A 25,650-nucleotide genomic window follows, 5' to 3' on the forward strand; every position below is an offset into this window, starting at 1 on the left:
CTCATCAGAAAGAAAGTAGTGATGCTGAAAGGAGTGGTACGTATGAATGAAAAAGGCAGAGATAATGATGGCCAATTTCCCTTCTTTTCTCAGATATCTCAGCTTGCGGTCCTGCAGTGACACGTCTTCTGTTACAATGCACAACAGATATGCTTCGACTTGCATCTTCAACCACGAACTCCCAACCCCGCAAACCAACAACCGGCCCAATAACTCTGACCTTGCAAACTCTGCAAAGTCTAGCTCAAGAAATGATAAATACGATCCCCTTCAATATCGTTCCGGAGCATTGGTTACGATTGTATACGGATGTAGCAATTTTACAAGCCATACAGAACATCATGGATGATTCAGAACCGTTGAGAGAAGAGAGGGATGTCTCAAGGCTGGAATCAATCCGCAGATTAGATATGGCTATCATTGTCGCTGGGGCGTTAGGTAAAGGGAGGAAGGGATGGATACTAGAATTGATAAAAATCATTCAAGCTAGGCTGTCTTCGAAAATACAAAACGTCACAGAGCTAGAACAGCATGTCTCCAAGAGACGCAAGTTATCAACATCAGAGTTTATCCAATCCCTTCACTACGCACCTAATCCAATTAAGGTTCTGGAAGAACCACCATCTGTTAAAGATTATCTGCAAAACCATGCGACTCAACCCTTCATTCTCCGTGGATTCCTGAAAAATAACACAACTTCGCCAGCATGGACAGCATGTGACCGGTGGGCTTCAGCTGAATATCTTTTAGGTATTGTTGGACACGGTCGTGTGGTACCAATAGAAGTGGGCAAGGCGTATGATGATGCAAGCTGGACGCAGAAAATTATGCCTTTCAAAGAATTCTTGAATCGAGCAGGATTTGAAATTCCGGACAAAACCCCCGTCGATCCAACTCAATTGCCAAGTCCACCTCTTTATCTCGCTCAATACGGACTCTTCGATCAGTTCCCAGAACTCGAGAAAGATATTTGCTTCCCCGACTACGTATGGTCAAATCCACCACCCACCAAGGACGCCCCATCATATAGCCCTCCTCAGAACAATGACGGATTGATCGTGAACGTATGGGTTGGAAGTGGGAATAGTGAGATCATCAGCCCAGCGCATACAGTAAGTGGAATATTCCTCCTTCAATGGCTGTCGATAACCTGATGACCTGTAGGATCCATACTACAACTGTTATGCGCAAGTCCTTGGACAAAAACGTGTATGGCTTGCCCCACCTTCGTGCGGTCCTCAAATGCACGTTTATGGAGAGGTTGGGGAGAACAGCGATGATACGGCTTCTCAATATATGACGAATACGTCAACGGTACCGATCATGAAACCAATCGATGACTTCACCAAGCTTGCCACTAGATATCCGGAATTCTTCCAACACGCCTTCTCACAAGGTTTGGAAGCGATCTTAGAGCCAGGCGACTTGATGATCATGCCTCCAGGATGGTGGCACGCGATGCGGGGAGAAGGTTCGGGACCGGCATGGAGTGTATCGATGTGGTTTTAAGTCTGTCAGAAATTGTCTACTAGCGAGTTGATGCATTCTGAGTGATGAACGTAACATCTGGTATATGGGTATATGTGATTCCTCCTGAATCTGAATTTAGCAACTGCTGCACGAATCACATTTCATCGATCATCGGCCAGAATTTGGTTGATTCCATGACAAAACTACAGCAGGTGTCAGACAATCGATTTTACTGGAAAACTTGCAATGACTTACGTGTCATATCTCCCAGTTTCCTTGGTTTAACGAGATGTCTAATCAGACCAGCAATGGCTAGAACGACACAAAGAATAGCGGCCGCGATGTAAGCCCAACCCAAAAATGGCTGCTTTCCACCTATCCATGACACGGTTGATATGACGATAGATTTGGTTCCAGAGAATTGTTTCACAGGATAATCTGTATTGGTCGAGCTTTAGCGGCAGACCTTTGTGAAGGTAATAAAATGCTTGAAAACTCACTCATGTAAGCTGAAACCCTGTATCTACCTTGAGTCATGGGCTCATCGTCGTTTCTAGCCCATAGCTTTCTGAACGTTGGAAGGGCGGCGATCCTCATCCATACCTGGAAATGCTCGTCGTCGTGTAGGTTTGGGAACTCGGTATAACCATTGGGATAACGACGAGCCCAGTTGGGAGGGGGAAGAACATCGGAAGGTGATGCGTAACCAGGAGTTACAGCGTAATTCTTTTTAGTACCTCCCCAAGCTATTCCTTTCTCAGTAAAGTTATATGTTTGGTTTTGAGCACCGTCTATAGAAACACTTAGCATAGCGTCAATCCTCATCTAGAGAAGAGTAGCTTACTCTGGGAATTGAGAAGGACAACGGGACCAAACGTGTCTATGTGGGTGATCAGCGACAGCAATGTATAGTAAAGCGTAAATGCTCACCGTTGAAAACACTATTGGCAATTAATCCACAAGGGTAATACGGCTTATCGTCGTGGGAGGTGATGGGTTTACAGTCCCCACTATCAATTTGTGATCTGCGATTTGTTGGCACTGTCAGCATGGTCGAGGTCATCGAATTGATGGACTCACGCAGATCTTCGATCTCCCTTGAGTTGTGAAGTATCTAAACTCATTACGTATCTTCTATGATTTTGGTAACTACACACGTAATCAGTGTCCGCATATCTATACGAGTGACAACGAGAACTAACTAATTGCTCAATTTGTAGTATAAGAAAACACCAGGCCCTGTTCACGTTAATGTAATGTCAGTACATAAATGTGAGGGAGGATGCACATACAGAACAGAAAAGATTACATACCCAAGCTATAAGGTACCTCAAATTCAATTTCACATCTAGCCTCTTGACCCACAGATCTAGATGAATCATTACTGAAGGACCAGGTTGGAGCTTGTATGGATGACTTAGTTTCGGAAGACCCTGACTTGAAAGCATCTGCAGCAGGAATTAGTGACAAGTCATAAACATGATGATGCGCGATACATCCACTTACAATCAAAGTTACTATTTGGCATAGCTGCAAAAGAACCGTCTGTAGGAGCATTGACATCACAGTCGGTGTAATCGAGGGTGATTGTTGTTACCTTTCCACTTCCCCATACTATCAGAGCACCAATGGGCGCGAATATGAGTCCAATGATGAACAGAGTAGGTAGAACAGCTTTTGGAGTGAGGATAGGCTGCCAAGCCTTAAGACGTTGTTGCTTGAAAGCGGTATCTAAGACGTGTTTCTCATGTTACTCATTAACGCGAAGGATATGGCCGAGATACTTACTGGCTGGTCTTTTTGACCATTTTACCTTCTCCTTCTCTGTAGGTGCTGCATCACCATCTGCGTTGGGAGACCTGGCTTTGCCTTTACGATTGAATATCGCCATATTGATGGATGGAATGGTCAGTCGATGACTAAACAATATGAAGAAAGGGAAAGTAGATATACAATCATCAAGCAAAACAAAGACAGCAAAACAATAATGACCGACGTAGACGCTGCAACGGAATCAAATTACAGTTCATACATTATCATTCCGGTATCAACCATAATCAGAATTATGTATCATTCTGCTGGTGCATACTTATCTGTGAATTACTCATCATACTCTGAGTTGTATGCAGACAGAGTCAGACAGGTCATACAATATGCATACAACAGAGGAGTCTATGCGAATCAACAATCCAGACACCGCTTAAGCAAATACAAGCTTCCTAGCCACATTTCGACCTGCATTAGGTGATTCGGCCTTGCGTTTCATGGCGCCACTGCCAGCAGAGTCGAGCACTGGTTTGCCTTGAATCTCGTCCGGAGCTATCGCTCGAGGTCGAAGTTCTGCAAGTGGCTTGGGTAAAGATATTGGGGGTGTTGGTCGAGGATAAGACGAGAAGAACCGATGTTCAAGAGACTAGAGCAGATTGAGCATTCGCCTGATGGTTCACGTATATTGATAGAGACTCACTTTTCGAGCAGATATACGTGCCGGTGGATCATATCTTAACATTTCTCTTATAAGATCTTGACCTTCTTTGCCAATGGAAGATATCATATTCCACCATGGATTTTTTGGATAAGAACCGATTTCATGATAATCTGGAAGTTTGGTATGACCAGGCCAATCCTGTTCGGTAGGCGTTCCCATGGCATGAAATGTCTTCTTCAGCTGATCAATATCAGTCTCGCCGGAGAGGAAGGGTACTCGAAGGATCAGCTCGACGAATATGGTACCCATAGACCATATGTCAACAGCCGTAGAATAAAACCTAGCTCCAAACAGTAATTCGGGTGGTCGATACCATCTAGTTTGGTCAGCTCGGTATGAATGAAGAGGACTCACCTAGTGATAACCTGACATGTCATTTTGCTACTTGCATCCCCAAATTCCCTCGCAAGACCGAAATCCGCTATCTTCAGTTCTCCGTTGGCTGCAATAAGCAAGTTATTGGGTTTTAAATCCTAGAAAAGTCAGCTCTCACATGTAATAAGCTAACTTACTCTATGCAATACTCCGTTTCTATGAATATATTCCAAACCTCTCAGGGACATGGCTATCCAGCTCTTGATATCTGCGTTTTGAAATATCAAAGCCTTGTCTCGTATTACAGCTTCAAGGTCCGTATCGAGAAATTCTAATACCAAATTGATATTCTGCTTCACAGAGAAAACGTCGAGAAGCTGCAAAAGATTTGATCCATAAGTCAACTGAGCATCAGTCAGGAAAGAAGATCAAGCCTACCCCAATGATATTTGGATGGTGCAGTTCCTGTAAGAATTTCACTTCTCTTAACGCTGTCACATCTAATCCATCTTTCATCTCGCCGACCTTGATCTTTTTAATAGCTATCTTCCGTCCTGTAGACTTCTCGATTCCTGTTCATTGCGTCACAAAAATTTCACGGTGAGGAAGCTTTCGACATACCTTTGTAGACATTGGCGAAGGTACCCTCTCCCACCTTGACACCTTTCTCCCCTAAGTAGCCGTGCGATTAGCGATATACAACGGGACAGGCTTGATAGGAGAAGAAGTGCAAAGACTAACAACGGGCTGCACGCTGCCCGTTCTCTCGGACAGCTAGGTCCATAAGTCTAAAGTGTACAGATTATACTTTTCAGTTTTATTGTTCAATACGGGAGTATGGGGATTGTGTCGAGTTGTTATGCGGATCGTTGACTATTTGGATCGATGCAGGAATGGATATAAGTATAATGATCCGATAATAGTGATCTGAACAATCATTGCAAGCGATAGGAACCCCAACGGAATCACTATTCAAAAAGGTTACCGCGCGCATAGGCGCGCCTGTTTCGCTTTCTATAAGAGTTTCGATTATAAAGATCTCTTGTAGAGATACAGAATTGTGAACAGAATAATCGTTCAATGGCATATAGAGCTGCTTGTATTGTTTCATGTGTGCATATGTATGGGAAGAGATCTCAGTGATCTTTGTGATGAAGTGTAGATGTTCTATAAAAGGGTATATCTCAAAGAAACTATTTTCGCTGCTATACGGCAGTTCGCTTCAACTCGTCTTCAACGTTCTTCTTATAGGTTTATATATTGATTATGACAGGAAACATCAATACATGACTCGAATCCGTTGACTGTTTATTCGCCAGACCCAATCATGTCTGAAGGATGATTAACAACTAACGATGTCCGTCCATTTGAGGCGGTCTTTCGAGCGGCGGTCCACTAAAACCTCGAAGAGGTCCAGGATGGGTAGGTGATGGCAGAGTGGATGGCGCATTCGTTGACAAAGCAGTGCGAATAGGGGGTAATCGTAGCGGAGGCAGTTGTATATTGGCCGGGTGACCATCCAGCTGAGTGGACCTGGAGAATGACTCGGATCTTTCGAACTTGGGAAGGGTTTGTGATGTCGACCCAAAAGAAGAAGAAGAAGAAGATGGAGTCGAAAAGGCAGCAGATCTCTCGTATTGTGGAAGGCTTGATCGAGTCTGGAAGTATTCTGTCAGCACGTATCAAATGCAGTCGTATCAAAATACTTACATGATCGCCGTCCACCTGAGCATGCGAAGTATGATCACCGTCTGCCATGTCTGGTCGGTGAGAATGATAACCATCTAGCAGTTCAGGTCGGTGAGGATGGTGACCGTCTACTGATTCAGGTTGTTGGTGAGACTGGTTGCCGTCTACCATATCTGGCCGACGCTTGTGATCCCCATCTACCATATCGGATCGTTGATGAGAAGCACGATGATGACCATCAGCCACTTCTGCTCGTCGAGCATGATCTTCGCGTACTTTATCTCTGTTCCAAGATCTCCATCTTCGCAATTCGTCCCTTAGCTGTTCGTTCTCGTCGAATAGATTTCGGACGTCGTCTTGTAATCTTCTGTTTGCGGATTCTAATGATGCTATACGAACGTCGTTATCGCATGGTGGTTCGCGACGGTCAGGAGAGTTGGATCTCTGAGAGGTCGTAGAGTTACGAGGGGTGGGTTTAGTATGCCAAGAATGTCCATCTGCACCGTCTACGTTTCCATGTGCATTGCGAACATTAGACGAGCGACTTTGAAGCGAAGAAGTAGACCGACTGCTGTGGGAAAGACTTTCGTCAAGCTGTCTGATCAACACTTCTTTCTCTGATTCAAGTATTCTAATTCTCTCTTCCAAGCTATCTTGGTATCCTTTTTTTCTGCTTCTAAATCGCTGTGCTGCTAAACGATTTGCTTCACGACGACGGACTGATTATGGATTAGCATAATTGTCAGAACACCATAGTACAGGATACTCACCAGATGCTGTACTACCCAGTACAGGAGGGTTAGATACATATTGATGACTACCGTAATGATTTTCTGGTGATAGCGGTTCAGAAAGCCGTTGAGAGTGGTGGTCTTGATCAGACGAGTGAGATGATGACGGTGAGGTAGGTCGACGCTTTAAGGTTGATGGTGGTGATAGTCGTAGTGGAAGTCCGGAATCACCAAGTACGTTGGGCATTGTATGTATGCTGCCTCTGGTGCATAACAAGCTGAATAAGGGGAGGGTAGAGCGTCGAGAATGATTGGATGTGCAAGAATGAGTTGTATGTATATATGTATTTATATACGTATGTATGTATGTATGTATGAATTTCGATGTATATGTAAAGTGACAAAGAAAGTAAGATGATATGAAAATGAGGAAAGAGAAATGAGTTGGGACCAGTATGCTGGAATCGGATTATTGAGTTCCTGGGGTTTTTGGGATTTTTTTAATGCGTTTGTCGTTTTTGAGGTTTTTGCAGTCTGTTCTTCAATTACATATGCGGATTTCCTATTATGTGTAGGGTTTTAGATTGTATCATATATATATATATATTAGGTAATAGGTAGTTAAAATTTGGGTCCAGAAACCGTTATCTACCATACATCAAATCTTTTTGACCGATGACGAGAGGGTAGGATTAGATCAATGACAGAACAATAAAATGGCGTTTTTATGAACTCTTATTATGTTATGATCTCTTGTAATGCTTGAGACAAGCACTCGGCGACGATTTCGGGGGTTGTCCACTAGGTCGAGGTTATCTTGTATCGAGTTCTGTATGAGATAGAAGATCAAGATACCGAAAGAAATCAAAATGGAGTTGCTCCTTTTCGGGTTTGACCTTTATATAGCATATATCTCAGTTCAGCTAAAACAGTAAGAGACAAAATGATGCCTATCTTAACCTTGGATGATCTATGCATTCAAATCAAAAAAAAACCGCACAAGGAAAATTCAGGCAGGGATTGAGCGTATTTATCAAGATAATGTATAGATTCAGATTAGATACAGTTTTAGTGATTATTCATATCCCCATGTTCATATAACATCATAACATCATTCAGCGTTCATACAGTACTCAATGGGATTCCTGCAAACAGGAACATAAAAGGCAAAGGAGGTGTCTGAGGGTTCCACCAAGTACATACTCCTGGACCTTACCCTGAACGATGTAAATGATATAAGCACCTCTTGATTATTGCCCTTTTTGGGCATATATAACTATATAAACATATAAACGTTGCCGAATAGGGATTACGTGCTCTCGTTATGACACTGAGGGTCTTACGAATTATTTGATAATATGATGAAGGCGGAGGGTGCCGAAAGTGTCAATACCCGTGCCGAGCGATGATTCTAAATGTTCTAATCTTATAAAATGCCTCATAAACTAAGGTTAGGGGTTCTTCTAATCTTAGTGTTCCTCTAGTCATATCTTCTGAATCATCCAAGAAACGTCATCATATCACAAAGAATTAATATTACAATATTGATTGTCAACATGCTGTGGACCAGGATTACATACTAAGGTTAAAGACTGCTCAATTTATCAATCTATGCGTGCGAATATAAGACACTCTTAGTCACCTTAGACTTCCGACTAGTCTACGGGTAAGTGGATTTATGCATGCTAAGATCATTGTACGTACATCCATCCTTCTAATATTGCTGACTAAAGGCTCTTCCATGTTCTACAACACACTGGTTTTGTCGTTTCGCGTTTAAATATTTGGATATGTACCTATTATGGAGCAATTTCTCGTCTGATTCTGTTTTCGTCATGTGTGACATACCTCAATGTTTGGATAAACGCAAACTACGACACCTGAGGAATGAAGTATGCAACGCTCGACCTTCACTTAAGATATGCGGTGAATGGTTCCAAGGTTCCAAGGGATTTGTCATGGTGCCGAACTGCCAGAAACTATAACTTGCTTATATGCAAATGTGCATGCCTGTATGGAATGCTAGACAAGTGTATACTACTGCACAACCTGCTCACATCGTGAACACAAAGTTTCACTCTCTTCAGATGTATAGAGCCAGCAACGAGGGCATTGAAGGTCCGTTGCAGCACCGAGAACCAAGGAAACTGATTTTGAATCCAATTCTAGTGACGAATCGTATTGCCATTCCAATGACTGCACTACTGGTGATGATTCCAGCAATTCAACTGACGATACGCCGAGCAGAGCCGATAATGATTGTGCTGACGTGTTATCAGGATAATCAGCATCATATAATATTCCGAAGGGCTGGAAATAGGGAGTTAATCACTTACCGTCTGTTCCTATGATTTGACTCAAATAGACTTTCGCCTGACTTGAAGTTTTCAATCGCCTGAATCTCTCAATCAATACTCAAGTCTTAGCCTAGGAGTACCTGTACTTACTTCTCGGCCCGGGCTTGTTCCACAAGTTTCTGGACTTCAGCACGAAGTGATAAAATCTTAGTCATATCGGATTTGACAGTCGCATCTAACCAAGAAGTCTTTCCAAATTTAGCTCGATTCCCATGAACTTTAATACTCACTTCAGGATTCCAGCAATCAAGGAATATTGATATTTCCCGTCCACCCATATGTTCGTAGATCTCTTCCGCCAGATGCGGCGTTATCGGGGCTAAAATACGAGTCATGCGTTGCAGAATCTAGAAATTAGCGTAAGGTTCGGGGTGACACGGACTTACATGACTCAAAACGGCGACTATTGTTTTTCTAGTAGGACTATCGACTGAATCGCAATACATGGTATCCTTGATTACATCAAAGTAGAAAGCCGACAAATTGGATGAAGCAAAAGTTGTCAAGGAATGCAATACTATCACATCAGCAAAGTTTCACTTGATTGCGACGTACCTTTATTGAATGTATGTGCGTTGTAAGCTTCTTGGGCTATACTCTCTAGTTGACTCATTTCGTGGAGGATATATCGATCGACCTAACAGTCAGCTCCATCATCGATCAATTAACTCACAAGTCGTAATGAAGCATTATTCAATTCAGAAGGCTCTCCACCGATATTCGCTAATAGGAATCTAAGAGTGTTTCTTAATTTCCTCATACTTTCAGTCGCGTTCGAGATCGAAGTAGGCCCAATGGAAACATCGTTGGTGTAGTCCACAGATGCTGCCCAAAGCCGCAGAATGTCCGCACCTCGGGGAGTGAAATTCTGCAATATCAGCGCGATCAATTACCAATAAACTCACCTTCAAGCCGTGTATGATTTCCATCGGAGACAACCCATTACCTGCTGATTTACTCATCTTATCTCCTTTCTCGTCCATCACAAACCCATGGGTAATGACGGTTCCATAGGGTGCGACGCTCGTTGATGATGAGACGAGCTTGGTTAACATAGATGACTGGAACCAACCTCTATGTTGATCTGATCCTTCCAGGTAGACGTCTGCAAGTGGCTGTCGAGACAAATCTTCCAGCATAGTCCATGAAGAGCCACTGTCAAACCAAACGTCCAAAGTATCAAATGTTCTGCGAATATCCTGCCCTTTCAGATGAGTTGGTATAAAATCTTCCACTGGTCCCTCCCACCAATGATCTATACCTTTACTGTCTAAAACGCTTAGGATATGATCTAAAGTCTCTGCATCCATAATAGGCCCATCTGTGCCAAATAACGCTGGTATTGGTACACCCCAGCTCCGCTGTCGAGAGATACACCATTCCGACCTTGAGGTGATGAAAGCTTCTAGACGTTTTTGCGCTACATATGTCAGCTCAGGTTGATGGATCACTACTCACATATTGCTGGGTGAAAGTTTACGTTCTCCATCGCTTCTAAGGCAGCAGGTTTAACTCCTTCTACATCTGCAAACCACTGCGGAGTCGCTCTGACTATGATAGGCTTCTTAGATTTCCAGTCATATGGGTAACGATGCTCTATATCCTGTTCTGCCAAAAGAACGGCATTATCTCGCAACAGATCTACCATCATATGTGTGCCTTTGCCTAATACCTCTTGTCCTACCAACGAGGTCGCTAAATCACCCTCCGTCCAATATGTTAAGTCAGGTGTAAATCGGCCATCATCATCGACTGGACATCTTAATTCCTCCGGTAGCATACCTGCTGCTATAAAAGCCTCATAATCTTCATGTCCATGGGCTGGTGCAGAATGGACTAGACCAGTACCAGCTTGAGCTGTGACGTGCTTAGCTGCCATAATAGAAGGTTTAGATTGTGAAGATGACGTGGGATGGAAGAGGTGGGTATATTGAGTGCCCACGAGTTGTGAGCCTATCGTATTAGCAATGTCACTTATATAAGCGCTCTCACCTGGTAAACGACCGACAATTTCTAACGGTCCCAAAATTCCTTCCATAGGCACCAAGCGGTCTAACCCGATTACCAGATTCCTTCCCTCCGCAGTTCTTACAATAGCATAATCCATCTCATTGTGGATAGCAACACCCTAAATGTCAGCGAAGCCTCTTGCGCAAGTCACGTACCATATTCGCCGGTAAAGTCCACGGCGTGGTGGTCCATATAGCTAGTTCTAATTTTCCCTTTCCTCCACATTCTCGCTGATATACCTCTCGAAGACCCTCGGACATGTCCTCTAACGCAACAGGAAAACCAACATAGACTGATCTCGATTTGTGACCATCTTTGTAACTCAATTCTGCCTCAGCAAGAGCTGTTCGAGAAGAGGGGGAATAGTACGTTGGACGAAGTCGATGTGTGATATGTCCTATAGTATCAGCTCCAGTCAGACTAATCTGACTCACCTCTTTCCACCATGGTCTTGAATAGTCTCAGCTGCCGTATTTCATAATCATGGTCTTCCATCAGCGATGTCACCGGTCAGGTCGACTTACCTAATGTTCTATATATACCCTTTTCCCCATCCCAATCAGCCATGACACCTAATGCTCTCATTTCATTCTTCTGTATTCCTATAGCTTCCAATGCGACTTTTCGAGCTTCGTTACGAACTTGTCCCGGCGTTAGGGAAGTATGCGATTTCTACGACAACTCAGCGAGATGCCTTGTTCACTCTATCGACTTACACCTATCGCAGCTAGAGCCTTATGCTCGATCGGAAGACCATGACAATCCCATCCTGGTACGTAGCTGAAAATCATCAGCTCGCACTCGTGTTGCCTATGCGGGAACATACTGCACTCGTTTTCCTCTGATCAAATTGTATCGATTTATGATATCCTTCAACACTTTATTCAATGCATGTCCTGTACAAGTCTATCAGTATAGGTAGATGTAGCAGTAAATGTTAAAGAATTCACCCATATGCAAGTTTCCATTAGCGTACGGTGGACCGTCATGCAGTACGAATAAAGGATTGTCTTCTCTTTTGATCTCCGGTCACATCAGCTACATCCAGGGTTCTAGAGACTTACTTGTTCTTTGTACAATTGATCCGATGTCCTATACCGATACCTCTTCTCCACTGCCACCACATCCTTGTGCTTCAACGGAAAGTCAGTCTTCGGGAGCAGTAGAGTATGTGAGTACGCTTTCTTCTTATCTGCAATGGGTGCGGCAGTTGCTGTACTAGCATATCTGATCTGACGGGAACAAGATGATGAGGCTGTCGAGTATGCAGACGCCAACCGAACGTGACGAGTTGGTAAACGGGATACCCAGGCCATGTTGAGGCAAGGGATGAGGCTGAAATGAGGGGAGAGAGGAGGGATTGAGGTGAGACAGATAGTCTACGATCTCTAAATAAATCCTGTAACGATTTCTACAAAATATCGATCAAGGCAGGTGAATTCTGATTTATGCGATATAATAATAAATGACTTTGACGTAAAAGTATAATTATGTAATATATATATATAATATTAATATATATACTGCCGGACAAGATCACGTGATTTGGAGAAACTCTCTGCTGATTAAATAATTTATATAATCTTATAACTCTTTATCACCGTATACCTTACCACGTGGTGGCTTTGTGAAAGGGGAAATAAATAATAAATGATAAATAATATTTGTTGGACGCGCCTCTCTCTGTGTGATCATCATCATCATATTATATTTATTATAATCATCTTATATTTATCATAAAGTCACTTATCGTATCGTGTTATCTTCCTCCATATATCACTCAAATCTTTTATATATCCTCTACTACGCACCGTAACTCTGTCATACTGTCTCTCTCACTCTTGAATCTAGCTTAGTCCTCCTCGGGATATGTCAATCCTTTTACCTTCCCGAGGAGAATTGGACGTTCACAACTCAACTCCTAACCCCTTTCAACCTTCTCTCCCCCACAAAAACGTCACTTCCTTGAATCTTCAATCCAAACCGTCAATCCCTACATACCTGTCGTCCAAGATGGAATTTCAAAAAAGTAGAAATCCCTCGTATCACTCTCATAACTCTCAATTCGATGTATTCAAATCATGGCAAAAAGGAGTAGAAGCCAATACCCCCAAAGGCGCGCTCGCTAATCGCGAAATTCTCGCGTCGATTAATACCAACACCGCAAGCAAATCAAGACCTTCAGCAACTTTTCATACCATACCGCACCCTTCAGCTACTCCTGATGTATTCGCTCCAGATCTGAAACTTGTCAACGAAGCCAAACGATCAAGAGATATCAGTCAATCAACTTATACTCTTGCACAAGCTAAGCGTATCAAATTAGATCGTCAAAGTGTAGATCCTGCTGTCAAAGTTGCTAGAGCGGAAGAAGAGAAATGGAGAGCAAAATGGGTCAAAGTCTTCCCAACATTGGTCTTTCATTTTGAGATAGGTGCAGAGGAAGGTGCAGGAAAAAATCTGAAACATCGTGTCACCAGAATGGGAGCGGTAAGTACCTTATTTCGCTTTGCGTCTCTGCTGTTATCTCCATTGAGAATGGTATTGATTCTGCTATGATATCAGAAAATCGATTCGTTCTTCTCCACTCGTGTTACCCATCTTATTGTTAAAGGTGTTCTACCGTCTCCTCAAAATCCTAAAACAATCGCCTCAACTCGTCGAGTCGTTAACCGAGAATCATCCAATAACCCTTTCTTGGACGGAACAGGTGTTACAGATCTTGCACAAAAGGCAGAGGCAATGAATATCAAGGTATGGACTATAAAGAGTGAGCTAGGTTCCCGTTAATTTTTGTATGATCAAGACATTTGCTGATTACATCGTGTAGAACTTGTCGATATTCTTTCTCGGATTGCGCCTGTCGAGAACGCTACCCGAGATTCCCTTTCAACCCTTCTTGAAGACGAAAAGATCAACGGAACGCGTGAGCGGGATCTTACTGCTCCTCGACCAGATTACTATTACTTTGTACCTGGAAACAAATACCTACTCGTGGAGGATGCTACTTCAAAACATAGAACGATCATGGTGAAGGAGTATACTCACAATCAGAAGGAAGGTCCTGAATGGCCCACTTTGTTCGATGGCTTCTTACGGGTTTCTTCATCAATGCAGACCAACGTACCAGTGGAGAAAATCAGAGAAAGAGCTTGGAGTCTTTACGTGGAAAGAAAGCCATTCGCAGGAGAGCAGCCACCCCACGACCTAAAGCGATCAGCTTCTCTTCGAGCTTTTCCAACTACACCTAAACTCCCTGAGGCTCAACCTTATCACAATGCTTCTGGCAACAGTGTTACTCTTACTTCGACCATCGCTTCAACTTCTACTGCCGGTACACCTGTTTTCGGTGGATTTAACGGACTTCCTGGACTTGGTTCAAACAAAGATCGAGCGATCATGCAAATGTCCAAACGAGTGCAAGTATTGAAAGGAAATGCTCGTCTAGCGGCTTGTAAGCGGGAAGACCCCACTTATAGTCATCCATCGACAATATCTAGTCGCCGTGCAAGTATGGGCTACACTCAACCTACCAAAACATACATGACACAAGATCAAGTTGTTAAGATGTTACAACAAGCTAGGGAACCTGTCAATGAACCTTCGATAACGGTTCAAATGAGAATGAGAAATAGGGAAAAGGTGGATATGGGTCTAAAGGGACGGGATCAAGACACTGCTGCAGGATATTGCGAGAACTGTCGATTGAGGTACACAGACTTATCTGTGGTGAGTTTGGGATATTGCCTTTCAATCTTGCAGTACTGACTTAGCCATTTACAGCATATTGCCTCCAAAAAACACCGACGCTTTGCCTTGAACGACGAAAATTTTGAAGATCTTGACAGACTTCTTTACGCATTACAAAGACCTCTTCATCCCTCAACGGTACACATTCGATATCCACCATGTAAAGACAGACATCATAAAGATGCCGATTGCTATAAATGCAATACCGATATGGCTTCCAACCATGGAAGTGAAGATGGTACAGAAAGTGTAGCTGAAACAAGATGCGCCAGTGAGGATGCGGAATCGCTCATGGAATTAGGAGAAGGATACAAGGTTTATAATGATATGGCAGAATTCATAGAGGAAGGTCAATATGATGGTTATTGATATTTTTGATTGTATTTGATTTATTACAGCATGTTATACATAGTTGGTTTTGCGTTCATCAGTTTGTGTTTGTTTATATACAGTAGTTTTCATATTTTTACAATAGCATAATCGACTTCTTCCGTAGCATTAGCATTATACTCTTCATTCTACATTTCCATAGAGACCGTGTGTGTGATATAATGAATAATATTATGACAATATCCCTATTCTTGGACATAGATGTTCTTCAGCATTAGTGATGACGGAAACTCCGACATTGGGTTTGGTAACTGCCCCTTATTGTACCTCGCTCGAATTACACGATGCATCAGACGCTTTGAGAGTTATCAATTGCGTATATATATAGAATAACCTACACTCATGGCGTTTGTACATTTTAGCACAACCACTTCGAGGATGATCGGGAGGTGAGTTATAACAACAGCTGTGTATGAGGGAGTCAAATTTTTCTACACAGACCTCGAAGCTTAATCGTCGATCTCTATGACTTCGATAGGTTCAGTATCTACGTCTTCGTCTTCAATGGGTTCAGCATCTTCATCTTCATCTTCATCCTCATCGCTTAGTGGATCTACATCCCTTTTCAGCCAATCCTTCAGTTCGGGTGGAACGGCCTCTAGATTGATTTCTCCTTTAGGATCATTGGGGAACAGTTTTCGAGTAAGTGCCCGTTTGATCTGTTGTCGAGTCCAGATTCTATCTTCATAAGTGACTTGTATCATTGGGATATAACAGGTAACAGCATGTTTCTGACCATGACGGTGCTATAAAAGGTCTTTTAATAAGTTCAAACAATAATTTCGTACAAAAAGAATCTCGCTCACCAAGCGATCCATCGCTTGCGCATGCCATGATGGATTCCTATTTTTATACCACAGTCAGAAATACATTGCTCACCACCTGAGTATCCCGAAAGTGGATCACTTACCACATCAAATCCAGGAAAACGCAAGCATTGGCACCCACCATAGATAAACCTTCTCCTCCGACCTTGATTGACGATAATAAGCAAATCTTGTCTTGCTTGCATCTATTGAATCTGGCTGTAATTTGTACTCTTTCCTCCATGGACAAGTTGCTTTGTAAGTAGACGATACTATAACCCGCAGCTTTTAGGACAGCTTTAGTCCTACAGATCGATAATTGCATAGTCAGCTTGCAGATTATTAGCTTGCAAATTATTACCTCGCTGTTGAAGATACTGACTCCTTAAAGGTAAATTTCCAATGATGGCTGTTCGGGCAGTCAGCTAGCACTCAATTGTCTTTAGAAAAAACAAGACATAACTGACAAGACTACTAATTTCTGCTTGGGTCGTGTGTCAAGAAAATACCTGAACCATCTCATCTTGATAGATGTACGTGTCGTAAGAGGTCTATAATCGGTCGCAGGATTTCTTGTAACTTGAGCTGCTAAGTCGGAGAAGTATTATTCTTCATTCGCGACTTTTGTGGAGTCCTTGTTGTACAGATGCTGATCCATCCACGGCCTTGTTACCCGATCCTCAACGCCTTTGAAGTGTTGTTGACGCATTTTTCGATTAAGCCAGAACGCTTTGATTTCCTTTTCAGGTAGTGGAACTCTATTTAAATCCCGCTTGAGTCGACGTAGGGCAAACAACTTTCCCCACATCCGCAGGGCAGGCAAATTCGGCTCATCCTCTACAGCAGTATCAAAGACTATCTCGTCAAATATATCAGAGATGCTGTAGCCGTACGGGAGGTCGAAAAGACGAGTATAAGCGTATAGATCGAAAAGAGTATTTTGAATGGGAGTACCTGTAAGAATGTGTATATGTCGTTTTTTCAGATTCTCTATCAATCTGAACGATTGGGTATTCGTATTTCGTATCCGGCTAAGCGCAATATATCTAAGCTTGTATCACTTGGAAGCTAGAAATCACTTACTGTCCTTCGTCCAATATCACCCTGTAGAAAATCATATTGTTTAAAGTCCCGTTTGTGCCCTTCCGACTATCGGTGAGCAGGGCTTCATATGAGGTAATGATGATGTTTGCTTTGTATAATGCTTGCAGGTTGGGATATTTTGGATTGGCGTAATGGTCGTGAACCAGCAAGGGTCGTTGGCGATAACCTTGACGATGTATATTACCACCAAGAGTAGTCCAGTCTCCTTTCCAATGCTGCTCTAAATGTTCATGCCATATACCCAAAACAGACTTTGGGCATACGATTAGTGTTGCACAACTCTTAGGCGATTGAGCAGATTTAATAGAAGTGATAACACAATCTAGATCGTGATCATTCTCGCTTGCGAGTTTCGATGTCAACGTTGCAAGCTGTGGATTGGATTCAGGGGGAATATCAACAACGATGTCTTTCATTGAATAACCTTTTGGAAGTCTATAGGTGGGGATTTCGGGTTCAAATTGGTATGCTGAAAACGTGGGGTCAACATCGACTAGAAGCTTACTCAATAAAACTTACTGTCGACCCATTCATTCGCAGCCTCGATAGTAGAAGCAATCAGAGCGAGTATGATCAGACTTTTACCAGTGCCCATCTAAAACTCAGGTTAGCTTTCAGGTTCAATCGAGAAGAACATGTAATCACTTACCTCGTCCGCCAGTAACATACCTTTACCTTGTAATGGTCTGGTCTCATTCTCGCTCACTTTATGGGTGAATGCGTTACTCCAAGTCCCATCCCCTTCATTGAGCCACATGTGACCAAAAGAGGAAAGATCCAGAAATTTTCGGTTCTTCAAGGATGGATCCTGTCGGACGATACCCTTATACAAAGAGCCGTAATCACTCTCTTTAAAAAGGAGCTCCGATACTGCTGCTTTCTGATGATCATGTAAAGGCGTGCCAATCTTTGGACCTGCAAAATTGATTGATTAGCGAACAGTACTTTACATACGACTAGAGCATAAGTCACTTACCAGGATCCGTCATTGGAACTTGTCTTGGGATTGACATGCCGAACTACTGTCAATCGGGCTGGAAGTCAAAGTCAACGAAGCTTGGGTGTGAGCTATTTGGGATATCAAAGTAGGCTAAGATGATGTCTAATCGCTCAAACAATATACATTCAATGACGGCGTATGTAAAATAAGGAAAAAGAAAAGGAAGAGGAAAATTAGAAGAAAGAAATCATCCGACCATGTTTCCTGATAGTACAGTAACGATCGCGAGGGAACATAAAAAGGAAAGAACGGGGAAAGTGGCCTGTGCGTTCATGATTTATCTAACCTGATTATTGATAGTCACCTAGAATGACCAGAGTCTTGGAAAAGCCGCTTCTGATCGAACCGATTAATCTACACGAGTTTGAGGACTTACGTGACTTATCAACCATGCATATTGATGAATGGTAAAGTAAGGAATATATATGTAAGTGTATAGGGCTACGCAAGTACAGTTATAATCATGGAAAGCAAAAGGTAATGTTGTCAGTATCTACAAATCGGTGTAGCGTTCTCAGTTTTCGGCTTCGTCGTTCTCATCACCTTCTTCAATAGGGTCAGGATTGTCCCTAAGCCATTGAAGTAATTCAGCTGGATAGTCTGTCAATCGTAATTTTCCAGGGGGATCATTCGGGTAAATTAAATTTAGAAAACCTCGTTTGGTGTTTTGACGAAGCCATATCTCTTCTTCATAAGTACCTCGAGTCATTGGCATGTAAACTGTGACTGGCTTTGTTTGACCTTGTCGATGCTAAGATCATGCAAAATCGTTAGCGACATTAGCTGGGTCAAGAATTCGATGCCTACCAATCGATCCATTCCCTGAGCATGCCAAGCAGGATTCCTAGGTAGACTATTCAGCCAGTAAATCGTTATTCAGATGTGATCGAAACTCACCACATCAGATCTAGGAAGACGCAAATATTTGCGCCGGTCATTGACATTCCTTCCCCTCCTACTTTAATTGATGCCAACAGGCAAAATTTCTGTTCCGGATCCTCGTTGAATTTCTTAGTATATTTGATTCGATCTTCTGTATTCATGTCAGCTGTGAGGCTTTGGATATGGTATGCATTCTCTTCAAGTACCTTCTTTGCTCTGAAACAAAATCAAGATTTCAGCGGGGACAACCTCACAGTCATCGTTCACCTACATTGTGGCGGTATGCTTCCAATGATGGCTGATTCAAAGTATGAGCTAATCCTGCTGTTCAATATTACCAAAGACCGACTCACAAAACAACAATTTTCCCATCCTTTCGTTCCTCTAAGAAGAATCTAAACCATTTCATCTTAATTGAATCTTTGGCAGTGATCGGTATATATTTCCTCGACCACCATTGTTTGCGTGTACTAAACTCGGCGAGCCACTTATCTCTGGCTTGATCATCATTCGATCCTAGACGTGTGCTATTGCTCGCCCAAGGCACCTGGGACCTATCTTCAACACCCTTTAGCGCCTCGAGCAACATCTGTTTGCTTAGCCAAAAGACCTTGATCGTTTTGGAAGGAAGACTGACATCGTTCAGCTCGGTCTTGAGTCGTCGGATCGAGAAAATATCACCAAAATTTCGAATAAGCGTAGTGTCTTTCCTATAGGCTGGAGTAGTTATAATTCTTTGGAACATTGTTGAAGATGTCAAACCGCATGGAAGGTCAAACAATCGAGCATAAGTATTGAGTTCGTTGAGATCGTTTAGGATGGGTGTGCCACTAAGAATGTGTATATGCCTTTTATGGATGGCGTCGATGTGTTTGTACCTCAAAGTACTACTGACGTTCACATGACTGCAAGACAAATTAATTGATCCTCGTTCTTGCTTGGTAGAAGCTGACAACGTCTACTTACTGTCCTTCGTCCAAAATGACACGATAAAATATCAAGTCCTTGATCAGGTTACTTTTCTTTTCGCCAGGCTGGACACCCTCATAGGAAGTGATAACGATATCCGCTTGTGTAAGGGCGTCTCTGTCTTCGCTCCTCTGGTTTTGATAATGGCTGTAGACGAGCAAGGGGCGATCCTGTGCTGGTAAATGACGAGTGGTATTCATGGTACCAAAGAAAATCCAGCCATCCCAATGATTCTTAATGATTTTCTCCCACACTCCCATAACTGTTTTTGGACAGATGATGAGAGTAGCTCGCGACCTTTTCAAGGGACTTAATTCTGAGGCTTTGGTTTCTGGATTGCTGAACATGTTGTCGGACCAGAATTGACATTTCGAATTTGCATTCTTCACATTTGTAAGGGGAGGCGTGTCGATATAGATATCATCCATTCGGTATTCTTTGGGAAGTCGATATGTGGGAATCTCTGATTCAGCAAGTGGACCTGGTAAATTCACGTTCAGCTGGATCAATCGAATTCCTAAAATGAGCAAGACGAACTATTTATCCAATCATCGATAGCCTTCATGGATGCTTCGATAAGAGCTAGGATGATGATACTTTTACCCGTAACCATCTGACCAATTATCAGCATATATACGACTACAGTTATTTTTTTAGTAAAATTTGACTTACTTCATCAGCAAGTATCATTCCTTTTCCTTGTAGAGGTCTAATATCTTCCTCTCCTGTTTTGTCGGAGAATGCTGTGCTCCATTCGGTACCTCCTTCATGTTGCCACATGTGGGGAAAAGCGGATAAGTCCAAATACTTAAGATTATCAAGTTTATCGTCTTCTCGAACCATAGCTTCATATAAAGAACGGTAATCATTCTCCATGAAAAGAAGTTTAGACAATCCAACTTTCTGATGATCATGTAGTTGAGGACCAGTCCTTGGTCCTACAATATGACAAGAATTAGTGAAGAATCGTATTCAAAGGCATTATCTAAGAAATCACTCACCTGGATTAGATTTCGGAATGGATGTTGAGGTTGACATTACGACTGAGTATCTCCCTCTGATAGCTGCTTGATGGCATGTATATAGTCAGATGGAAAATATAGCAAAAAACAAAGAGGAAGGCCGGAGTCTGTGGATCTGGAATGCGGAGGTATGGTAGTCGCGAAAAGGAAAATTCAATAAACTGTCAAAGTGGCCCAAGCGTGGATGGTTGACTCAACTCCGATCAATCACATTACATTTTGGTATCCTGGTACAGTGAGTGATCTCTTTACAGCAGGGATTATTAGCTGTCTCAATATATGGATACTTTCCGTATTTTGGACATAGCACAAGATACATAACCGTGATTATCAATATAAATATCACTATCGACATACCTCTTATCCTTATCCTATGACTAACTATAACAAGATACTAAACATAATTCTCCTTGATGTACATTTTTCAGTACTTTTATCAATATTGTTATTTTGTTATTTGTCTTCGGTCAATAAATATCTGACAACACCTCCTACAACTTCACCAACTTTAACCATTCCTTCCAAAACTTTGACTCTTCTTTCTACTTCCAGTCTTTTCTTTTCTTGTAGATCTTTACCTCTAACGAGGAATTCCATTACTCTAGCAGCACTTGACATAGCTTCTTTAGTTTCGTTAGGGAAATTACTAAGAGATTCAGTCAATTCACTTTGTAATCTTTCAATGTCTTCTTCCGAAACAGGTTGTTCAGATTCAGGTTCTTCAGCTGCTGCAATACCATCTAAAACCTTAAGCACTTTAGTAATGAAAGCGTCAACTCTTGAGGCTGTAAATCCTCTTGAGATCAGGGTCTTTTCCAACTCTCTACCAGATAAGAAACATTCGTCTGTTGCGTAAAGATCTGCTTGAAGTGCTCTTCGAGCATGATCAATATCATGAGCTATAAGACAAGTATGAGCAATCCAATTGTTAACTTCATGTTTCGTAAGCGAGTTTTGTACCAAGGACAGATGAGCTCGTAAAGTCTTTGCACTAATTTTGATCGGATGTTCTTGAGGTTCTGAAGCAGAATTAGTGATTGTGGGTTTTACTAAGCTTGACGATGTAGATTGAGGAATAGATTGATATGGGGATCCTGACGTAGACACTTCCGGATTAGTGGGCTGCTCAGCAGTTAATGGAGTTGGAGGCAAGGCAGAAGGTGTATGAGTAGCTTGTTGGCCATTTGTATGTAGAACATTGTAAAGTGGATCTTGTGGTGGTGATAAAGTCTTGATACCTTCGATAGGTTTTAAGGTGGAAGGGAAAGGTGGCAAGCCAATGGCTGGTGGGGGATCTGTAGATACAGTTCCTTTGATATTAACGTTCTCATTGACATGGGGGAGTTCTCTCTGTTGAGAGGTTTCGGTCAGATGAGATTTCACTTCTTCAGTCAGAGAGGCAGGGCCAATGTGAGCAGGATCAGCAACGACAGTAGCAGCGGAATCCACAGAATTGAATGAATCGGAAGCATCGTTCACCACGGACTGAGTCCCGCTGACAGATTCGAGTCGAACTCTTTTGGGCGATGGTTCCGGTAATCTGCAATGCGCCTCAGTATCCGTATTCACGCTGATCTAGAGTGAAATACTCACGAGTCCGTTGGCAATGATGTTACCTCAACTTGTGTATCTCTCTCTCGCTTCTTTCCCTCCGGATCTGGCGACGGAGATCGTTCCTCTTTCATCTGTCCTTCGACTTCCATAGTCTCCTCCTCCTCGTTCTTGTGTGCATCTCCCTTTGCCCAATCTGGAAGATCAGGGAAGTCCGCTTCTACAGCAGCTGGAACTATACGAGGTGGTTCATGTAAGACTACAGTCATCTGACCTCCCCAATTTTTCCATAATTCGAGATCTGCTTCATTTTCATGAGCAAAAGTGGTATCGAGGTTGATTGGCTTTCGGTGAAGGTCGTTGATGGCGGCGATGCCGGAAGCAGGATTGCTATACGTGACATTGGCATAACGTGGAAGAGTCGGAGAGATGTGAAAGATATCGACAGCAAGACTGAAGATATCGATTAGTATTGACGTTAAATGCGATGAAAGGATACTTACATTTCTCCATATTGCGCAAACAAGATACCGATATCTTTGGCAGATGCCTCGTGAGGAAAGCTGACAAATACCCCCGGTAAGCTTATAGCGCATCTAAGTAGTAGTGTTATTACAGGCAGAAGAACTTACTGTGTGACGAATATTGCACCCTCCTGAGGTTGTATACCTTCGTCTTCGCCATCTAGAGTTTCGGATGAAGGTTGTGGAGCACCAAGATCGAGCTTGAGATTGTTGACTTCGTTCGCGACACTGCTTGCAATAACAGGAGGTGATAAAACGGTAGGTTTAGGCCGATCATACGGTATCTTGGGTCTCGATGGATCCGAATCACCTCTTTGCCATGGCCCAGGTACTGAACCAGCTGAAGGCTCAGGTTCTCCACCACCCGGTCTCATGTATATATCTGCTAAGTTCCTATCCTTTCTCCTCTTTAGATACGAATTACTTGCCCCAACAGTTGCAATCTTATCGGCGAGTACATGTCCTTCCACGCCACTATCTTTGGGGATCCACACCAGTGTCATATGAGCTTGAAGGTATTCTGAGCAGATGTCCCGCCAGAGTTGATCGAATTTGAGAGCTTCTGGTCGAGACGAAGTGTCGATACCGACTATAGCTGCTTGAGAATCGCAGAAAACGGTAAGCTCAGGAGAGAATGGCAGACCATCCTTGATTGACTGTTGAAGTAGTTCTTTGAAACCTTCAGCTGCTTTGAAGATACCTCCAAGTTCTGCTTCTAAAGCATCACCTCCCAGAATATGACCTCTCATTTTACTACCACCAAGATTAGTGGTAAGTTTCCATTCTACTGCTGCACACCATGCTTCACCAGCTCTGCTAGATCCATCGGCATACCAGACTGAGGACCGAGAAGAGCAAAGCTGACGGTGTAGATCGATTGCGTCATCTCGATTGAGGGATACGTATTTAGTGATGGGCAGGCGAGATGGGGGCAGAGCATGTACTGCAGCTGTAAACCCACCGATATTGACAGTAGTAGGATGAGTCGTGAGTGTTAACTCAGGTGGACCAGAGATAGCTGGTTTAAGGTCTTGTCTGGGGAAGGTGGGACCTGATCTTCGAGTTGGGGGAGATGGTTGTCTTGAGTGTCTTCTGGGTGGTTGGTCGATTGTTGATGCTGAGGGATAGCCAATTGGCGGAATGCGGATTGGAGGAGGGATAGGAACAGGATTATACGAGTTGACAGCAGGTTGGTATGGATCATAATGATCCTCGTAAGGTCCACGGGGTTGATCATAAGAAGGATAAGGTGGTCTAGGAGGTTGAGGTGGGTAATTGTCATATGGTCGATAAGTGGAAGGGGGAGGTGGAGGTGCTGATTGTGGATAAGGGTAGGGTGGGAAATCTCGTCGAGGAGGTGGCATAGGCGGAGGAAATGGTGGTCTATCTCCATAGTTACGATTGGGTGAATATCGTCCAGACTGGTTGGGTGGAAATGGTGGGAAGTGCGACATTGTGACAAAATCTGGTATCTTCTGAACGTACGAAAGCAATTTACTGTTTTCACTGATAAGATAGATGAGCGTTATTGTTGACCGGTGAATTGAAATGGACCAACCTATGCTTTCATGAGCTTGCGTTAGCGCTTTCTCATGAATTTGGAGACGACTGTGATATCAGCGCCACTCACAGTCAGTGGAAATGTCTGTTCAGTAATATCAATTGACGGTGTTAGAAGAGGTTGTCCATTAGCGATACCTAAGCGGCAGATTTTTAGCAGAACCAAGATTGCTCGTTTTATGACTGTTCCAATAACAAGAAGGATTGCCAAGATTTCCTGTATATGTTGATGACAAGCTTGAGAGTTGGATAGATGCTACGATGTGGATCAAAGAATAAAGAATGATATAACAGACCAGAAAGATAGAATATAGCTGAAAATAAGATTGCAAAATCAAGACAATAGTTAAAAAGCAAAGTAATAAGGACAGCCTACCGGATCACCCCGTCATCCCGATACTTTACGTAATTTTCTCTTTTTTCGTTTCGGCAACAATTAAATCATAGAATCGTCAATCATTTACGATTTGAACGTGAACGTTGTGATCATTCACATGCATCCTAGCTAATACCTAGATCTGTGCTTCGCTCAAACGCGGTCATATACAACAAGACTTGTCAGCTAAAGAAGATGGCTCCTCCCATGAGTGCTGATGCGAAACGCTTAAGGGTAAGCTACGAGAATATGCCTGAATTCCGTAAATCCTCACTCACATCATTTACTTATATTTGCAGACTATCATAGTGTCTTTTCCCATACTGGTCGTAACTACTGCAATCCTATACAGAAGAGGTGAATATAGGTTTTGATTTCAGTTGTCAGTTTGAAATTATATATCAAAGATAGCTGATGAACTCTATAGCGTATTTGGGAGAGGAACAACGTACAATACCTCGAGATATAACGGATGCAAAGGTAGCTCAAGAAAGGATCGGTCAAGTAGGAGGAGTGCCTTGGGAAGTACAAGGAAAAGATCACGACTCTCAACAATCGGCGTTCGCGCCTCGACAATAGCTTGATTACTTTATCCTTATAATCAAATAATCAAGATTAGAATCATGACATGCAACGTTTAACGACAATAATTTCTG

At 42.7% G+C, this 25,650-nt stretch overlaps 10 protein-coding genes across 10 annotated transcripts; 3 read left to right on the top strand and 7 right to left on the bottom strand.

The window, feature by feature from the left end:
- Positions 1–149: 149 nt before the first annotated feature.
- L201_003356 (uncharacterized protein) lies at positions 150–1,509 on the top strand (the record flags this gene model as incomplete). The annotated part of the gene is made up of 2 exons (XM_066219111.1): positions 150–1,112; positions 1,165–1,509. 2 exons carry the CDS (start codon positions 150–152, stop codon positions 1,507–1,509), a joined length of 1,308 nt encoding a protein of 435 aa, XP_066075208.1.
- A 129-nt stretch (positions 1,510–1,638) lies between these two features.
- Positions 1,639–3,361, bottom strand: L201_003357 (uncharacterized protein; the record flags this gene model as incomplete). Its single annotated transcript, XM_066219112.1, has 10 exons — positions 1,639–1,673; positions 1,726–1,908; positions 1,971–2,261; positions 2,315–2,350; positions 2,401–2,495; positions 2,551–2,619; positions 2,673–2,709; positions 2,784–2,918; positions 2,977–3,201; positions 3,259–3,361. The coding sequence occupies 10 exons, from the start codon at positions 3,359–3,361 to the stop codon at positions 1,639–1,641; spliced, it is 1,209 nt and encodes a 402-aa protein (XP_066075209.1).
- Positions 3,362–3,670: 309 nt separating this feature from the next.
- Positions 3,671–5,057, bottom strand: L201_003358 (uncharacterized protein; the record flags this gene model as incomplete). The annotated part of the gene is made up of 6 exons (XM_066219113.1): positions 3,671–3,883; positions 3,938–4,312; positions 4,471–4,650; positions 4,712–4,845; positions 4,895–4,945; positions 5,015–5,057. The coding sequence occupies 6 exons, from the start codon at positions 5,055–5,057 to the stop codon at positions 3,671–3,673; spliced, it is 996 nt and encodes a 331-aa protein (XP_066075210.1).
- A 565-nt stretch (positions 5,058–5,622) lies between these two features.
- Positions 5,623–6,940, bottom strand: L201_003359 (uncharacterized protein; the record flags this gene model as incomplete). The annotated part of the gene is made up of 3 exons (XM_066219114.1): positions 5,623–5,931; positions 5,984–6,681; positions 6,733–6,940. The coding sequence occupies 3 exons, from the start codon at positions 6,938–6,940 to the stop codon at positions 5,623–5,625; spliced, it is 1,215 nt and encodes a 404-aa protein (XP_066075211.1).
- A 1,790-nt stretch (positions 6,941–8,730) lies between these two features.
- Positions 8,731–12,186, bottom strand: L201_003360 (uncharacterized protein; the record flags this gene model as incomplete). The annotated part of the gene is made up of 13 exons (XM_066219115.1): positions 8,731–8,957; positions 9,030–9,088; positions 9,141–9,238; positions 9,281–9,397; positions 9,724–9,918; positions 10,055–10,371; positions 10,509–11,003; positions 11,212–11,457; positions 11,585–11,732; positions 11,777–11,840; positions 11,887–11,956; positions 12,011–12,075; positions 12,125–12,186. The coding sequence occupies 13 exons, from the start codon at positions 12,184–12,186 to the stop codon at positions 8,731–8,733; spliced, it is 2,163 nt and encodes a 720-aa protein (XP_066075212.1).
- A 743-nt stretch (positions 12,187–12,929) lies between these two features.
- L201_003361 (uncharacterized protein) lies at positions 12,930–15,179 on the top strand (the record flags this gene model as incomplete). The annotated part of the gene is made up of 4 exons (XM_066219116.1): positions 12,930–13,550; positions 13,626–13,830; positions 13,891–14,789; positions 14,844–15,179. 4 exons carry the CDS (start codon positions 12,930–12,932, stop codon positions 15,177–15,179), a joined length of 2,061 nt encoding a protein of 686 aa, XP_066075213.1.
- Positions 15,180–15,649: 470 nt separating this feature from the next.
- On the bottom strand, positions 15,650–18,123 carry L201_003362 (uncharacterized protein; the record flags this gene model as incomplete). The annotated part of the gene is made up of 10 exons (XM_066219117.1): positions 15,650–15,946; positions 16,007–16,043; positions 16,111–16,311; positions 16,389–16,415; positions 16,474–16,594; positions 16,961–17,037; positions 17,090–17,579; positions 17,630–17,705; positions 17,760–18,025; positions 18,087–18,123. The coding sequence occupies 10 exons, from the start codon at positions 18,121–18,123 to the stop codon at positions 15,650–15,652; spliced, it is 1,629 nt and encodes a 542-aa protein (XP_066075214.1).
- Positions 18,124–18,624: 501 nt separating this feature from the next.
- Positions 18,625–20,999, bottom strand: L201_003363 (uncharacterized protein; the record flags this gene model as incomplete). Its single annotated transcript, XM_066219118.1, has 10 exons — positions 18,625–18,861; positions 18,918–18,954; positions 19,008–19,208; positions 19,264–19,290; positions 19,346–19,560; positions 19,630–19,897; positions 19,959–20,442; positions 20,499–20,574; positions 20,634–20,899; positions 20,963–20,999. 10 exons carry the CDS (start codon positions 20,997–20,999, stop codon positions 18,625–18,627), a joined length of 1,848 nt encoding a protein of 615 aa, XP_066075215.1.
- A 437-nt stretch (positions 21,000–21,436) lies between these two features.
- L201_003364 (uncharacterized protein) lies at positions 21,437–24,512 on the bottom strand (the record flags this gene model as incomplete). Its single annotated transcript, XM_066219119.1, has 4 exons — positions 21,437–22,523; positions 22,577–22,987; positions 23,038–23,097; positions 23,167–24,512. The coding sequence occupies 4 exons, from the start codon at positions 24,510–24,512 to the stop codon at positions 21,437–21,439; spliced, it is 2,904 nt and encodes a 967-aa protein (XP_066075216.1).
- Positions 24,513–25,189: 677 nt separating this feature from the next.
- On the top strand, positions 25,190–25,573 carry L201_003365 (uncharacterized protein; the record flags this gene model as incomplete). The annotated part of the gene is made up of 3 exons (XM_066219120.1): positions 25,190–25,228; positions 25,294–25,351; positions 25,422–25,573. The coding sequence occupies 3 exons, from the start codon at positions 25,190–25,192 to the stop codon at positions 25,571–25,573; spliced, it is 249 nt and encodes an 82-aa protein (XP_066075217.1).
- Between the last annotated feature and the right edge of the window lie 77 nt (positions 25,574–25,650).

This window comes from Kwoniella dendrophila, chromosome 4, assembly GCF_036810415.1.
Source record: "Kwoniella dendrophila CBS 6074 chromosome 4, complete sequence".
NCBI lineage: Eukaryota > Fungi > Basidiomycota > Tremellomycetes > Tremellales > Cryptococcaceae > Kwoniella > Kwoniella dendrophila.